Source organism: Necator americanus, chromosome V (assembly GCF_031761385.1).
Source record: "Necator americanus strain Aroian chromosome V, whole genome shotgun sequence".
Classification (NCBI taxonomy): Eukaryota; Metazoa; Nematoda; class Chromadorea; order Rhabditida; family Ancylostomatidae; genus Necator; species Necator americanus.
Genome location: NC_087375.1, coordinates 8,391,054 through 8,408,576, shown reverse-complemented (window position 1 = coordinate 8,408,576; position 17,523 = coordinate 8,391,054). Strand labels below are relative to the sequence as shown.

Below are 17,523 nucleotides of genomic sequence, written 5' to 3'. Positions count from 1 at the left end.
TGTTCCGGTGAAAAATTTACATCAAGAAGTCTGTTTAAGAGGTTCAAATTGAAATTTCCCCACTGAATTACAGAACGAGACGTGGATGCGTACATTGCAGTGGAGCTTCCGACAAAAAACAAAGGTGTTCACGTACAGATCCTGGGATCCTGGGATAGGACAGTTCTTGGGGCGTGGAGTCTCGATCTTGAATTTTGGCTCATCGTCGACAAGTTGAAATGGTGTGCACATGGTGTATACGAATCAAACATATTTCAATGTATTTATCTCATATGGTTACAACATCGTTCCCTTTCGAATCTCTTGACTATGATGGGGTTACGGTGCACCTATTTGGGTACAGAAGGTAGTTAGGGGAGGGGGACCATCAACACTGCTCTAATCGAATTGCACTCGAATGCACACTGAATTTCACACCGGCGCGCAAAATTACCCCTAGACCACAAAAACCGTTCTTAATTGTCACAAAGCTTTCCCATTTCAGAAAGCGATAGTTCATTAAAGGCATCATCCCACGAATCTGAGGTAGCACGAATTTCAGGTGGAGAGTTCCTATAAGGGGTCGTAGATTATGGAGAGAGGGTGATTCCGTCAATTTCGTCCTAATTGCCTTAAAAAACGGCCCGGTAGTTGCGGCGCGTGCACAAGGCTGGCGCGCTCCAATCGAACTCGTTGTAGAAAGTAGCGTGCCGGAACGCTCGAAGCCGCATCCTCCGGGCCGTTTTTTACGGCTATTAGGAAGAGATGGGCAGAATCACCCTTCTCTCCATAATCTACAGGTGAATAGCAGAGTCGGTGGAGAACCTAAAACTGAAGCATTATTCCTAAAGGATCCATGATATGTAGGCTAAAGCTCCTGAGAGAGAAAAAAGTGAGATAAAGGTTGAACTACTAATGCTTAGACATCACCAAACTCTTCAAATAGGCTTGCTGGAAGTGAATGGCTAAGTCATAACCTGTAGTACCTTTTTTCTTCCATGTTATCCTTTCTTACCACTCTTTTTTCTTATTTTTTTCTACCATTATTTGAATTCTGTCATTCAAACGGAAAAATCGAAATATCCCTGAGAAGCGGTTTTTTTTTTCGCAATTCGCACTTCACAGTTAAGATCGGTTTTTGTGCTTAATGAGCGATTTTTGAACCCTAAGTGCAGCTCGACTGCAGTTTGATCAGAACAGTGTCGAGTGCCCCTCCCCACTTCCTTCAACTACCTTCTAACCCTATTCTGTAGCAAGGGTGACGGGCTTTGTTACAAAAGTATGAGTGAGTCTGCTTTTTTTGGGAGTTTATGAACGAAGTGTCCGCTGATTTCTTTGTTAGAGGTACCATACCTCGAAATTGGCGATGTTGGGATTCCCAAGCGATTCTATATGGGTGGAGTTGTAGTTCACGCGTATGCGTTCTATCGTGTAACAAGTTGCATCGTAGGGGGCACAGGTCCCAACAAGGTTGGATTTCAAGCCTTTTGTTGGACTACTACGAGGAAGTGTGATCGCACTCAAAGTCGTGAACTACATCTCTAATACTATATAGTTAGGTCAGAACGAGATGAAATACGGATAGTTGCGTAAGCGGCTGCGCTCGAAGCGACGCGGTGGAGCGTAGCGGTTGGGATCGTGTAAGGATCCTCCCTGCCGGCACCCATCTCTACAGTTCGCGATGGTCCCACCTCGATTCCAACCGCTGTCTCCACCGCACTGCTTCGAGCGCCGGCGCTTACGCAGCTGCACAGTCTTTCATATTGTTTTGACCCGACTATAGGATGGTGATGTGGAAAAGAGACGGAGTTCCGAATACATCTGGAACAGAGATGATGGATAGGAACCGCTAGAGATAATGCTCCCATACAGTCGGTTCTAAAAAATCTCTTTTCTTAACAATTCTTTGTGAAATTCATTTCTTTTTTTTTTGTTCAACAAATATAACATACTGATTGTGCCATAATGATAAAATAATCCTTCTCCGGTGGTCCCGTGTTCAGATGTCCACGGACCTCTGCATGTCGAGTGCTAAATTTAGGTTGAATGACGTAAATTATAGCCCAGTAGCGCTAGTTATCTGCACTTAAGGCTGCCTGGTCTCGACACGATTATCTTTAAAGTTTTTGATATGAAAATGAGTTTTTTTTTTGTGGATTTAGTTCTTTTCCGACTACTCATCTTGTGCTCATGACCATGTTTAAGTTTCTTCTCATGTTTATCTGTGTGAACATATGGAATGAACTTAATTTTTCCCTTGAATAACGCCAGACCATGTTTGAGGAAAAATCCTATACACAGCAGATCCGGGTGGGGTTATTTTCCAAGAAGCATCGTCGTCGGCCAATGTTCCCAGATCCATACGATAAGATCGTCACATTAACTTTTACTTAGCAGTGTTCGGCACGTGAGTCGGCGGTGAGCGGATGGAAGACTGAGGATAATTGTGATCGCTGAACTTTTCGTTTGAATTTTTTCCTGTCCAGATACGGTACATTACTACAGTACATTTTTCTGCTCAAGTACTGTCGTCTCCGGGTCTCTCCTGAATAGTTTTATCTCTAGATGGATGACGTGTATCGGACTGAAGCAGTCCTGGTACCGTACCACCACAATCTCTATTCTATGGATAGGCGGTCAAACAGGAATCATTTGTTTATGTAAAAATTAGATAATTTAAAAATTTATGCGTTAAAACATAATTTATAATTCTATGCACAGTATAGTAATACATTTACAGTAACACACTTATACAAATACGTACAAACAATCAATTTATCTATGCTATGATCTACAAATGGGATTTTCTCCATACATACCACTCCCCAAACTCGTATTATTTTAAATCCAGGAATTTTGACGCGGTTCGCGGCGGATACACAACGTTCATTCCATACAACTCCAAGCTCCACGGAGCCTTCCGAGTGTCTCCAAGTCCCCATTTTTCCTTATTCTGTCACGATTTCGATGAAAATTTCGTGCGGTTTGAAGCCGGCGGTTTAATCGTCCGGCATATATCACAATTGGCGGACTTGACAAGCAAAGACGCCATCGTGTCTGCACGCACCTGCTCCGTATGCGGTTTTTTCCTCCGGCCGCCTTCTTCCTCCACCCACTAGGAGGGTTGTCAAAGAAAAGTGACGAAAGTGAAATGAATTACATAATAATTCACTAGGTAAACGAATATAGACGTTTTTATTTCACGGCTTTATAAAACAATTTAGGGGAAAAATTGTAGTTAAAGTTCAGGTTCGGATTAGTCCGGAAATCCATCCGGAAATAGAGACATATATGTATACATAAAGCAGATGAATGCCCCTAAACCACACGTACTTATAGAATCATCTCAAAATAGTACAGTAGGACAATTGATTGAATTTGATTCATTTTTTTCTCTTCTACATATGTACCTTGTAGAGAGTCATAAACAGGATTAACAGACCAAATCGTTGATGGATTTTTTTTTGCCTGCGATTTTCTGTTGTTAAAGAAAAAAAAACTGAAATGCAAATAAACAATGGGAGTAAATAGAAATATTTAAAAGAAATGTAACATAAAAATTTGTTATTAAAACAAAAACGATGAGGAACTACATATAGCGGCAATGAATATTAGAAGAGAAATTATGCGGATTCCCTTGAGTGAATTTCTAATATGGATCCTAAAATCAATAAAGTTCATATTATTATTTTTCTCTGTATATGACGAGGATTTGAAATGCATAAAACGTGTATTTTCTGGAATATTCTCGGGATTCTTCATTGATTTCAACACTCTACAAATCACGTACATAAGTCCTCTCAAAGTTGCTTTCGGAAGAACGAATCGTACAAATTGCCATCATTGTTTTTCTTTTCACTGGTCCACTCATCACAGTCATAATTTAACCGCGTGCGTCGTCGTGAAAAAAAAATCACCTTCTCTATGAGGAGGTCCCAGCCAACTGTTCAGCCGAATGAAATATGCTACGGGTACGTTGAATATTCGCTAAAGCGGCTTTCAATGTCCTGGATGGATTTCGTGTCAACGTTCGTGAATCGTTTCGTGGATAACCGCGCAGCTCTTCCTTCAACAGTCCACGTACTTCTCGTCGAGTGATTGTGGCTGGCAGAGCAACGCTGAACGTTGACGTCGAGTTGGACCTGAAACGGGGCGGCGAAAAATTCTCTTGACATTCGCTTGGATGGAAAGGATTTTTTTCCTTTAAAATTACGCACTCAGGAGATGAATACGAGTGAGGTGACAAGGTCGGAGGCAATTTTACTGTCGTCGGTGCGATGGAGAAGTCTGAAAATTAGAAAAAATTAAAAAATTAAAAATTAAAATTAGAAATTAGTAAATATTAAAATGTTTTTTCTCTGGATTTTAAGCACAACACTTTATTTATTGATTTATTTATTCCTCTCAATGACCCCTTAAAGTCTCGAAATGATTTCGACGAGTTGGCTACGACATAAACAAATTTTTCTAAAACTGTTTCCTTATGAATATCCACAATATGCATTACAACTAGCTTTGGAATAAAACTATTTCAAAAAAAAAATTCTCAAAGAAATTGAGATATTGAAACTTTTTCACTTTACAAAGGCACCGGTATTTATTTTGTACGTACAGCATTCATATTCTACGTATGAAAAGAATAATTTGAGATTATTTGTGTGAGGAAAGAAGTATCTGTGAGTTATTTTGGATGGATAGCGGTAATTCAGGCAAACATAAGTACCAGCAAATGTGAATATAAAATAATGCATCGGTCAATACTAAATTTTTAATGAAAACGTAAATCAATTTTCTGGAGAACTGGACAAGGATGGAATTATATAAGACAAAGAATATTGTTGAACAAATAATGGAGTTGGAGACATGCAAGGAACAGCAACAGCGGTGTCGATAACCACTTATTCTGAGAATTTCTAAGGATTTCCTAGATAGATCCTAGAACGAAGAAGACCAGTCGAGGCACAAACCTGGAATATCCGAAAAACTCTTATCGCCAAGGAATTTGTTAGCATAGCTACACTTGTTGATCATTTTTGATCATTTTCTGGAAACATATCCGTCTCCTCTTTTTCACGTGTTTCCATTCCAGAACTTCGACTCTAGGGCTCTAGGACCGTCCATCAAGAGAAAATTACTTATTAAATGTCTATGTTGTGTTTGTGTTAATGTTCAGAAATGAATGAGTCGATTTCGACACCGTTCCTGGTTTTTTTTTCTGTAAGATACGGATTCAAGGAAGCTGGGACGATGCTATACGTTAAACCACTGTAAATTATTCTTTCTAAATTCTTGAAAATATAATTTTTATACAAGCAGCTTTCCTACAAATAACCATCCAAGCAGTAACGATTGAAGATGAATATGCGGGAGAAACAATGCGCAAACTGAAATTATCCCAGCAGAGACCAAAACTCTTAGTGCCTCTTTCCCCGAAGTAGTGCTATTCTCTAGTTAAAAGGTACACTTTATCCAGTATATTCATACAAGGGAAGCAAGAAAAAGAAGTGATTTTACTCAAATTACAGTCTTAATATGCCTTAGATACAAGTACACTTTGGCCCTAAATCCCTAATCCACATATAATATTCCATATATCTCAATAGGACCACCCACCTCGGGCAAAACTCATTCACAAAATGGCTGTGTACAGCCATTTTTTCGGGGATGTCGCTTTTTGTGTGCAATTGCACAAGACTGCACAAAGAACGGCTGTCAGAATTTCTTTAGTACGAACGTTAACAATTAATCGACACTAAACCGCAAGTTTTATGTCTCTTAGGATCGCAGCAGGCGGTCGAGTTTTTCGTTAGGTTCTCGCCAAGCGGCTAAGCTCGTTATAATTTAGCACCTTTCCGGAAAAAAATGAGGCCCGGCAAATTTCTCAATCTATGTATTTCTACAATCAATAGGAATTCGGCCCTAGCGGAATCGGTGGAGGAGTAGCGAGTATCCGTGAAGATGTGCATTCGTTCGTCGCCTTACAGTATCCCCGCCAGGAATTTTCAAATTCCCCGCCCTTTTCGTTATCTCTCCTTGCAACATCACATCACATCACGGCACGGCACAAGGCACGCGCAAAAATGCACTAGTCCGGGTTGTAAAAAAAAATCGTGTTGAATTTATTAGCCGACAGCAGAGAGATGAAAGAAATTCCGACAATGTGAATTATGAAGTTCGGCGATAAGCACACAGCACCGGGTATCAGTCACGAAAAATTCGACACGATGCCGATGACAGATATAGCGGAAAACTGTGAGATCGTCTTTCATACAGAGCGTTCCACACACATTTGGCCAGGAAGAAATCGGTGACTTTTTACCGTTTGTGTTTTTTTTGTTTTTTTTTAAATAAGAATTCACTTTTCACTTTTGACCCGGAAATAGTGGATGAATTTTTACCTCCTGTATAAATTACAGAATAATATTTGTGAAATTAATTAATTTTTTTTGGTTCCAATAGGTTTTTTCTGGAAAGGTTCCAATGAAAAAGTCTTTTCATGGTCTCAGGGAACCGAAGTAAGCGTTTCCGAAGCCATGATGGCTCAGGTTTTCAAAAACAGCTGATGTTAACTCATATACAAACAGAAAAGTACCTCATCGCCTTCTATGGAACTGCATGTTCAGGTTTCTATCACTTTTTCTTTAAAAATTTCAAGTGATGGAAACGAATGGAAAAGCTGATAGGAAAATCGGAAATAAAAATATTTCTGATGAACAGCCTCTTAATTTAAAATGAGTTCCACAAGTTTCCGTCTAGAATTTTCTATGGTTAAAATGCTAAGGAAACTATTGTTCGAAAAAATCTTTTCAGTTTGATTTGGAGGTTTTTAGGGAACAAATCGAAAAGAGTTCCGTAGGAATGGATTTGAAATTAGCCAGAACATGCAGTTTTCAGCAGTAATTTTCGTTCTATCTCCAAATCCGCAGGATTTTTTCGGAACCACAGTTTAAATGTTATAGTCTGACTTTTATAGTATAAATATACTAATTCACATTGGTGTTACCCACGTTAAACAATCCGTGAAAATTTCTATTTTCTCTGTGAATTTTCGAAACTTCCGGATGATATAGAAGAGAAAGAACGGACGTATGAAACCTACTGTCTAAAAAACCTTCACATTTTCAAGAATTTTATTTATTTATTATTTTATTTCATTTCAATTCTTTATATGATATGGTGACATGCACCATTAACTCCATTTATAGGATTAAACACTACAAAAAGTACTTGAATGGAATGATATTATTAAAAATATGTCCGTGTTTAAATCTCACTTTAAAAAAAATCACCTAACCAATTATCTGCTCTTATTCTCAGCTTCATCGCAAAGGGTTCCATCAAGGAAAGACATAGCACCCCTTAAGGGAATTTCAATTTCGTTTATCGCTCTACGAATCCTCTACAGTATGCGAGAATCACGTCCTCCTCTCCAGGCCCAAATATCTACACGATAGTAGGTTTAAAAAGTAGATCCTTAGTGGAAAACTAAGAAAAATCAGAAGAAAATCGTGAAATTAGATAGATTTCCAGGAATTTTCAAAATTATTGTAAGATTATTGTAAAAAAAAAAATTAAAACAGGTATTTCATATCCATCATCTTGAGATTAATTCAAGAAATATAATCACCTTCTGAATTTGTGGACGTAACGTGATCAATTTTCGCTTCATTTGATGCGTTCTTCAATTGTCTCTCGATCTGATCCAGAGCTCGTCGTTTAGTGTTCAGCGCGCATAAACTGCATCTAAATTTCTCGTCATATTTTATTTTCCTCTAATTCTGATTATGTGAAATTGAAAAAACCTCACAACATACGTGCAATTTCTATGTGGACATTTTTGTTTATGTCCTTTCTTCGGTTGATTAAAAATACCATGATTTGCGCATAGTTGACACATGTATTGTTCTTTTGGCATCTTAGAGAAGTAGATGCAAAAAAAAATCCTGGAAAATTTCTACACTATGGGAAACAAAGAACAAGTTTTTTGGAAAGAACAATTTGCCGATAGGCCCTGCCACTTCTGCTTACCTGGATCAAGGGGAGAATTGACGATTCAGGATAAGAAACCGTATCCGCCTTACCGGGTCACCCGGGTATATGGATGGATGGGTGGTGTGGCCGGTGGTCTGTCACGGAATCACGCCTTCGTAGTCCGTGGGATGGGCGTGGCTACCATCAACCGCATCCACCAATCGGCGACGTCGTGCCGTCGCTGCCGTGGCTGCTCATCTTCGGGAGACAAACGCGAATCATTTCACAATGACAAATCGAATGATGAACGAGATATTCGGTGTGCTAAGATTTACTACCCTACAGCATCACTATAATTTGAGTCGGAAAATTCGTCGCCAGAGATTGAATCACTAACGCTGGCACAAGCGCTGCATTCAGTAAGAATTAAAAGCGACAAATTCGAAAGGGAGAACACAGGGAAAAAAGAAACTTTTTCCTTTATTTTTATATTTTTTTATTTTTTTATTCACAAATGAATTATCATTGTTATTATTATATTATATTTGCTTTATATTTATATTATATGAATTATTATATTCACGAATATTAGACCAAAAAAAAAGAAAAAGCAAACACATTTGTCTATATCAAAACACTCAAGGAAAAATCGGCAAACTCATTGTCAGTGGGGCCTGGCGCAGTCTTTTTCTTTGTGGTTGACGTTGACGTTTCCTTTTCATTTTTTCATTCAACGGAGTATACCCGAAGTAGAGTCTAGCTGAAGTGCTTTAAGCGACAACTATACTTTAAAAATTTATCTTCTTAGCCTGTCAGTCTGTAGCGATTCAAGAATAACATAAATTAATTTATTATAAATAAAGGAGACTGAAAACATTCATCATAGTCCAAATTTAACAAGACTTAGCATCTTTTAATCCTTTTTTTAAATTTTTCTAGATGTGATGTTATGACTTTAGACATTTTTCACTTCCATATCGTCCAATCTACCGAAAAGAAATATAATGAAATACTTAATTATACAGTCGGAAAATTTTGTTTGTTTTGTATTGTTTTGTTTACAACAAAATGGTGCATCTGCTACGTTCAAAGTGTGTATTTACCATTAAAACCCTTTCTTTTCTGGATAAGTCGAGTCATATGACACAGTTCGATGCCTCCAGTTCCACCTTCGAGGCCCTCGTCAAAATCTGAAAACATGATCGCAGATCAATCACTCTCTGCGTATATGCATATGCATTCGAATGCTGTCTTTGCCAAATTTTGTAATTTTTTAGATTCAGTAAAGAAAAAGAACGAAGTCACAAGTCCGTTAAGGTTTTTTTAGGGGAAAAATATGTCTTTAATCAACTGACAATTTTTTTCAGCTTCTTTGGGTCCTATTAGTTCACATTTTCGATTTTTCGCTCACGTTGATGAGTTGGACGAGTGCAGACCTGACAGCATAATTGCAATATTTCCTGAAAGTGAGTTTTTTTTCAAGTTTTTGAATGACTGAGCTCTTCTCTGCGTCATCATCAGTTCTACGTAGCTTTCCGGAAAATCTTCACAGAGGACCAATCATCGAGAAAGTTTTCGATGTGACTCAAATAAAAATTCTTCATTTCGCTACAGAACTAAGTTCAACTTGCTGTAATCCTCCATTGACGGAATTTTTCTAACTTTGATGTTTTCTTACTTTCTAACTTCTAACTTTTCTATTCTATGCTGTAATCCTCATTATTCCTTCCTTCCATGCAGAGTATCTATGTATAAGAGCTCCTGTTCGCGAAATCAACGTTTTACCGACAATTCAACCAACTGCAACAAATAAAAGACTTAGGAAATTTCAAGGAACAAGTAAATAGAACAATTTTGCTACTTTTAGAACAGTAAATAGACGTTACATTAAGGAGATTAAACAAAAATGACTCTAAGAGGTCCCTTTTTACCATACCTTTTTGGTCTCTTTCCACCTCCTAGCGATATCAAAATGGTATCTTATGAGGTTACTGTACTCTAACATCCGAGACATTTGTAAGGAAAAAAAATGAAGTCTGGTAATATAACCCTAGATCATACTTTTAAGTTCTAGATTTCCTAAATTTCAGATTCTAGTTTCAAAATAATCAAGATCTTCTAAATTCTAGGTTCTGATTTCGAGGTAAAGTAGGGGTTTTTCTGCTCCTAACCGGTCATTATTGAGAATTCTAGCCCATTTTAAATTCCTAACAATTTTCCTTCAGATCCCGTGGATTTGCGCTCCATAAACTGTGCATGATTAGTTGCTCATAGACAATGAACTCCTGTAGAAATCCTGTAAAGGAACTGAACTGTTTCACCTCATTTTCCCACCCTGACCTATTTCAGAATGGTATCTTATGAAGTGACTGCACTCTAGCCTCCGAGACTCACCGTCCGAGCCTTCGCACATCGGACGGTGACTGCAACGAGGCACTACGACGGGGCTCGTGTGCACTCGCGGGGAACAGTTGAATCGGCTGAAAACAACGTTGAACTTCTTGCGCCGTATGATACGCTGCTATTTTCAGTGTTAAATAAATGATAGAAGTCTTTATATTCGCGAAAAATGGCTGAAATTCTGACGATTTGGTCAGAAAAATCAATATGGTGAGCCCCATTCTCCGTCAGAATTTCCAGTGCTGAGTTTTCCTGACCTTAATTTGTTCAGATGTTCCCTTTCTTCTCTTTGATATTTTCTCCGGAAAATTTTGGCTCAATTCCATTTTTTTTTAAATTTTAGAACGATACGTAAAGAAATATATTAGTTCATAGGTTCCTAATAACACTTGAAAGATCGCTTGTCTCTCTGGTTTGTCAAAAAAAAAAATTCCCTGAACTCCGTAAAAGACGCGGATTTCAGAAATTTTACATACTGATAAGCTCAGCTTTACCCTGTTTTCTTATTTGCACATTTTGAAGCGACTCATCCGGGTGTAAAACAATAACGAGATTTTTCTTCAAATTTTGAAGGATAAAGGACCGCAAATCTGTAATCCTCATTTGCCACCTCGTAGCCCTCGCCTGCCTCTCATAACTCATTCGCTGTCAGTTCAGCGCTCGAATCTCATCGTTCCTTTCCTGCACACTGTACGTCAATAAATTTCCCAACAATTTGCAATATTTCTTTCACACGCCATCGGTTTAGCCCCGCCCACCACAAGCTGACATTCGCGTTTTTCGAGGGCCGTTCGCTCGTTTTTTTTTCCTGGACGAACGATAAAATCAGTAAACGATCGTTCGGATGTCGTATGCAGGAAAGTAAATTAGTTGGGATCGTTGTTAGTCAGGATTTGATGATTCTTCCTTTCTAACTATAATAAATTATATCGAATCGTAAAATTAGCAATACTAAGCCGTAACGGAGTAAAATTGGGGAGTTCGCGTTCAGTATTGTGGTAAAGAAACTAAATTTCTTGACAAACTTGATTCCAAAGAAATAGACGATTATAGCAAAGAAAGTAAAAAAAAAACAAACCTTTCAGAAAATTCTCAATATTCCAGAGTTTTTCTGAATCCTCTATCCTAGGATCCTCCCTTCCGTCTTCTTTTCTTTTTGATATTCGAAATTAAGTTACAACCAAATTATTTCAAAGAAAAACTCAAATTAATCGATAAAAATTTTGATATTCAAGAGTGCTAGTTAATGAAAATGACTGGCCACTCAAAATAAGCGGTCGAAGTTCAAAAATATATCTTCCTACTTATATATGGACCCATTAAATTTTACTGCTTAATATTTTTCGAAAGAATTACAAATCATGGCTAAAACTTTTGAATTCAGTTGAGTTACCATCATCGTTAGGACTTTTCCTCCTAACATTTTCCCTTTTTTCAAGAATATGCACATAATACAGCCATTATCTCCTCAGAAGAGGTTGAAATAATCCTCGTTAAGGATATTTTTACTATTTTGAGTACGAAAACGCGACGAACGTTATCGGATACAACGTCGTGGAAGTTCAGCTTAACCTAAGGAGTAAGCAATGACAGACATTACCCTTTTCGAATGGTATTTTCAAAATTTAAATTTTTCCCCACTCCCAAGGATTCAAGGATTCCAAAGGTTTGCGACGGATTTTGGGACGGAAGTTAGTAGCGGTGTTGTACATCAGTTAATTAACAAAATCTTCAAAGAAAAGATTTGCTCAAAACCTTGGTTGATTTGGCTAATTCCGATAGTATTCGCTTCCTTAAATAAATTTAAAAATTAATAATAATTAAATTATAGGATCTATTTATAATTATTTTTTTCACTACAGTATGACCTAATTACGTTAATTGTGTTGTTTTGAAAAGCTATTAGAACAAAATGTTGAAACGCTTTTTTCTCTGTAAAATATGGAAAATAATTTCTTGAAATGTCTCTAGTCGGGAAAACAAGCCTTATTCAATAAAAAAAAGCTAAAAAATTGAAAAAAAAAATGTGAAAAACAGGTGGAGGCACATTTTGCAAGGACTTCCAGTGACTTGTGGATAGTGATTTAGGTTGAGGAGCTGTTCTTCATGGGTTCTAATCCGTACTTATCTGTTTTCTTCCTTTTTGTTATTTTTTTTCACATTTTTTGCATACTCAGTTCGTAATTAGTAATTCAATTAATTAATTAATTAATTAATTAATTAGTTAATTCCTACTCACATGATGTTGTCTATCAGAAACTCAAAAGAAAAAAACTTTGGATACTTCATAGCACATTTCGAGTTGAACAATATTTTGAGAGAATTTTGAAACTTTTTTCTCTCCCATCCGAGAAATGAGAAAAAATTACCCTACAATCCTTAAAATTACTATGTTTCTAGTCATACGGTAAGCGGTGGCCATGGCCTCACCTGAAAGCACCTCAAATCAACCATCACGCACGCAACAATGCTTAAATCTTGCGAATGAGAGGATTTTTCTCCTCAGTCCTCACTGTCACCACGAATATCCTGAACATGCGAATGTGGCTCACGACTCTTAAATACGAGAATTCAATGCGCTAAGAGACGTAGGAGACCGCGTTTTGGACGAGCATCGTTGTCGTCGTCGCGATAGGACAAAAAAAACCGCATAGAAATGGATTTTCCACGGACAACCACATCGTCCATGAATGAAAACAACCGCACACATACACACATACACATACACCTGAACACAATCACTTAGAATGGGCGACATGATGTGCGAATGGGCAACGAACGAACGTGGCCGTTGACCTTGCACGGTTACCGCCGAACAAGGAACCGAATCAGTTATGGTTTTGACGGATTTTTTCCCTCCTTAGAGCGAAATAATTCAAAGGGAATCACAGTAGACAAAAGAAAGAATAAGGAAAGAATTAATTAATGTACAACTGTTACAAATGTTAATAAAAATGTTGATAAAAACGTTAATATTATATGTGAAATGTAAAAAAAAATTGTGTTAACAAATGTCTATATGTGTATGTTCCGTCAAATAAATCAATAAAACTATCAACAATTATAAAGTAAATAAACAAATAACTAAATCAATTAGTAGATCTAATGATCAACTGCGAGCACAGTTAATAGGAGGACAACTCAACGTTAAACAACTGAGCTGAGCTGTGGAGGAGAACGTGGATTGAACATTCGAGAAAGAAGCGAATATTCGACTTGATCAGTGGACGAAGAAATAATTAGTGAATGAGAGAAAAATAGTGAATAGCTCATTTTCTGAACAAATGTCTTAGATTATTAGTTGAAAAAAAATTCTATTTTCTGGATTAGTACGTTGATGAATGATTGAATGAGTGGCTGAATGAACGAATGACTGAATAAATAATCGAATAACTGACTGCTTTAAAAAAAGCAAGCAAATGGACAGATGGATAAACCAGCGAATCAGTGGAATAAACGATCGAAAAATGTGATCACAGCGGAAAACTTTAACGAACGACTAAGCGCTGGAAAAATCAAATAAATGACTGCTCTTAAGACGTTTTTTTTTCTCGAAGAAAAAACGTGTTAAAAAATGGGCACATTTTAAACATAATGTGTGAGATAACATCATAAATATGTCGCCATTCCATAAATAAATGACCATCAGGAAAAACTTGAGCAGAAAGAAAAAACCTACACGGCTGCAATACTCAACTGAACGTGTCAGGTCGATTTCCGCCCGCCATGGATCACGTATCGATTGTTGCTGGATGATCTACTTTATATGAAGAAACGATGTAGAGGCAGGGTTTTTCTGAATCAAACGATTTTTCTGGATAAACAATCCGATCATAAGCGACAATTAGGATCAAATAAAGCATAGCGTGATAGATCATCTACACCTTTTCCATGTGTCCCGAAAAGAAAACACTGAAGAGGTTCAATCTGGTTGCGATGATGGGAATACTAGTGAAGTTCATTAGTGATGTTAGCCAAGATTTCAGTCAGGATTTTTTTAAAGTTTCTTTTTTTCGTGAGGTCTTCACTCCAGAAGTTTCTTCACCAAAGTTTTTGTGTGAACTGGTGCAATTTTTATGATTTTTCCAGTAATTGTGGACTGAAGAACGTGCTAGAAAGGTAGCACAGTTTTTCCGTTGAAGTAGCATAGCATATGTATGTATAATTTGTTTCGTTTTGTTTTAAAGAAGTTTTTACCGGTACGGTGGTAGTAATGTTGATAGTTCGATGAATTCTCTGTATTACTTAAAGGCATCACACCACGAATCTGAGGTGGTACGGATTTCAGGTGGAGTATTCTTATAAGGGATCGTAGATTATGGAGAGGTGGGTGATTCCGTCCATTTCTTGCTAATTGGCGTAAAAACGGCCCGGAATATGCGGGGTGTGCACACGGTTGGCGCGCTCCAATCAAACTCGTAGAAAATAGCGTGCCGGAACGTTCGAAGCCGTATCTTCCGTGCCGTTTTTTACGTCAATTAGGAAGAAATGGACGGAATCACCCACCTCTCCATAATCTACGATCCCGTATACGAGTGTTCCACCTGAAATCCGTACCACCTCAGATTCGTGGGATGATGCCTTTAGATCATGGGTGGGTGTAGTGTGGCGGTTAGAGGTTCCGCTTCCTGGACGTTTGATCGGAGGTTCGAATCTGCCCGAGTGCTCACCAAACCTTTCATCCTTCCAGGGTCGATAAATTGGTACCAGACTTGTCTGGGGGGGGGGATAAAAACACTGACTTGACACATCGGCCAGCCCCCGCAAGTCATTGTTTGGACCAGTTACACATTCGTGAACCTCAAACGATTCTGAACTGATGTGAACGTGGGGGCGCATCCCAAGCGGACTGATTAACGCCAGACACTTTATCCACTTAAATCATTGATAAAGTACATATTTGTATCTAGGAAATAAAAAGTTCTAGTTAAAAAAGGAGTCATGCGTGGAAAATTAAGGATAAAACAAAAGAATAAAATGTTTGGTGCTAATTATTCCACTTGAGAGGAACCACTGGCTTTGACTTCACTGCAGAATCGTTTGAGGTTTACGAACCCGAGTCTACCTTTTACAGTGACTTGAGGACAATACAATGAGGCCCAGTCGATCTATCAAGTCAGTGTTTTTATCCTCTCAGACAAGTCTGGGACCAATTTATCGACCTCTCGTAGTGCTGACTCTAGGGCGGATTCGAACCGTCGACCGACCACGTCGCAGCAGAACCTCTTGCTGACTGCGAAACACCATTCCGGAAGGTATGCTAACACTGAGCGCGAAGCTAAAGCTTCAAATCAATTTCACACTTCTAAAATGTGATGCACATTCCTTTTTTTATCGTAGTTTTTGTATAAGTTGTTTTGGTTTTATTATTTTCATTATTATTACTATTATTTTTGTATTTTGCTTAGTTCCAATTACTAAGGTTCTTTTACTACTTTCTGGAAGAATTCACTCCTCTGCTGAACATTTCCTACATCGTATTAGCATATCATTGGTCCATCCGTGATGCACTGATCCCCACAAATTTGCAGTTCATCTCCTGGAATAGTCCAGATTTGTCTCCAGCTTATAGCTTTCACTAAAGCGTCGCGTTTCCACTGTCAAAATCGCCAACCACCATTGTCCAGTTTTACGGATTGTATCGAGTCATTAAATACCTGCTTGCGCTATGTTTTAGAACAAAATCATCCGTCCTGTTCGTTCCATGGATCTGTCTCGGCTATAATTCTCGTCGAAGTTCTCTAGGCAATTTTTCCATCGTTCATTCCCTAAAAGCGTCGTTATTTTTTAGATTTTTTTTGAAACGTTAGGCGGGTTTGAACCTTTTCCGAATGTTTTCCACGAAAAAAGGAGCCACCAACATCAGCATCGACCAAATTTTCGTTCACTTTCATGTGTAACGGACAGGCTCGTGGCCCGACCGATAATGCACCGTTGGTTTTCGTGCGACGGATGACCTGATTTAAGGTGGATCTCAACGCATCCATCGCGTGTATAACGCGGCACGCGGTACAAGGCGACAATTCCGCGAAAACACATCATTCCTTTCACCTATTAGCTCCGATGCCTCTCTTTTAGCCGAGCTTACCAGAATTTTCTCAAGCTTTTTCAATTCTTCTAAAAATCATTTGGAAATAAAATCTCTGTTCATTATCATTTGGTCGGCTGTTTGCTTTTTAAACTTATCTCTTCGTTTTTTTTTCTGCATACGTTTACCAGCCAAATCCAACAGCTTTTGAGATGGAAGGGTTTTAAACAAGGGAAAATTCTTGTCATAATTTCTCTGCCATCTGGATTTTCTGCTCAGTTTTTCGAACAATTTCCTAAAATTCGTTTATGTTGATCAGCTCTGATGCATTGTGCTTCCACTGTGTTGGGTTTAAAAAAAGATTCCTCCTTTCCGCCTTTCTCTTCCTCGATCTTCTCTCTTTCTCTATTGAACAACTACATTCATCTGTATATTCAGGATCCTCGAGTAGTCTACGAGGTGTTTCAGCACTATTTTCTCACCTTTAGACTAATTAATGGTTTTTCATAGGAAACACACTAACAACCTTCGCTCGTTATTATTATTCCAGTTCGACCAATTCGAATTTTTACCTTCCACATCTTAATTTTTTTCTTTCGTCAGTGTCCTACCCAAGCTTACCTAATTCAATTTCTGATTAGTTCTTTTGAGGGCCCATTTGATTCTTCAGATCCTATTCAAACATCAAAAATTCCGTAATACTCAGCGTATCGCGAACTTTTCGATGTTCGAATCCTTACACGAGTAGATAGTGGCAGTAGCGTAGATTATGAACATTAGAAACCGCGCTCTAAACCTCCCATCGACAAACTCAGAAGAAAACCTGAATAATGGCGCTGTGTATTTTCCTCGCCCAACGATACAACTTATTACGCTTAATAGAATGCGGACAGTTTGCAACGCGTCCATCCTTGTGCTGGTGGCTCGGCTTCTGCCGCTTATTTCTGTTATATTAATTGGTTTGCGGATGTTTTGCAGCATCGAAGGTTCTCGCGTAGTATCACGTAATCGGTTGTATAAAGGATAAAGGATAAAGTGTCTGGCGTTAATCAGTTCGCTTGGGATGCGCCCCCACGTTCATTTCGTTATTCAGAATCGTTTGAGTTTAACGAACGTATAACTGGCCCAAACAATGACTTGTGATG

At 38.2% G+C, this 17,523-nt stretch overlaps 2 protein-coding genes across 3 annotated transcripts; both read right to left on the bottom strand.

The window, feature by feature from the left end:
- Window positions 1-3,901: 3,901 nt before the first annotated feature.
- Window positions 3,902-7,894, bottom strand: RB195_013293 (uncharacterized protein; the record flags this gene model as incomplete). 2 transcript variants are annotated; one of them, XM_064203043.1, is made up of 4 exons in its annotated part: window positions 3,902-4,121; window positions 4,197-4,266; window positions 7,607-7,722; window positions 7,794-7,894. In XM_064203043.1, 4 exons carry the CDS (start codon window positions 7,892-7,894, stop codon window positions 3,902-3,904), a joined length of 507 nt encoding a protein of 168 aa, XP_064058924.1. The 2 variants fall into 2 exon arrangements, with proteins under 2 accessions (XP_064058924.1, XP_064058925.1); XM_064203044.1 differs by having other exon boundaries at window positions 7,794-7,876.
- A 1-nt stretch (window position 7,895) lies between these two features.
- On the bottom strand, window positions 7,896-12,804 carry RB195_013292 (uncharacterized protein; the record flags this gene model as incomplete). The annotated part of the gene is made up of 7 exons (XM_064203042.1): window positions 7,896-7,922; window positions 8,008-8,055; window positions 8,153-8,208; window positions 9,054-9,140; window positions 9,306-9,329; window positions 9,362-9,410; window positions 12,781-12,804. 7 exons carry the CDS (start codon window positions 12,802-12,804, stop codon window positions 7,896-7,898), a joined length of 315 nt encoding a protein of 104 aa, XP_064058923.1.
- Between the last annotated feature and the right edge of the window lie 4,719 nt (window positions 12,805-17,523).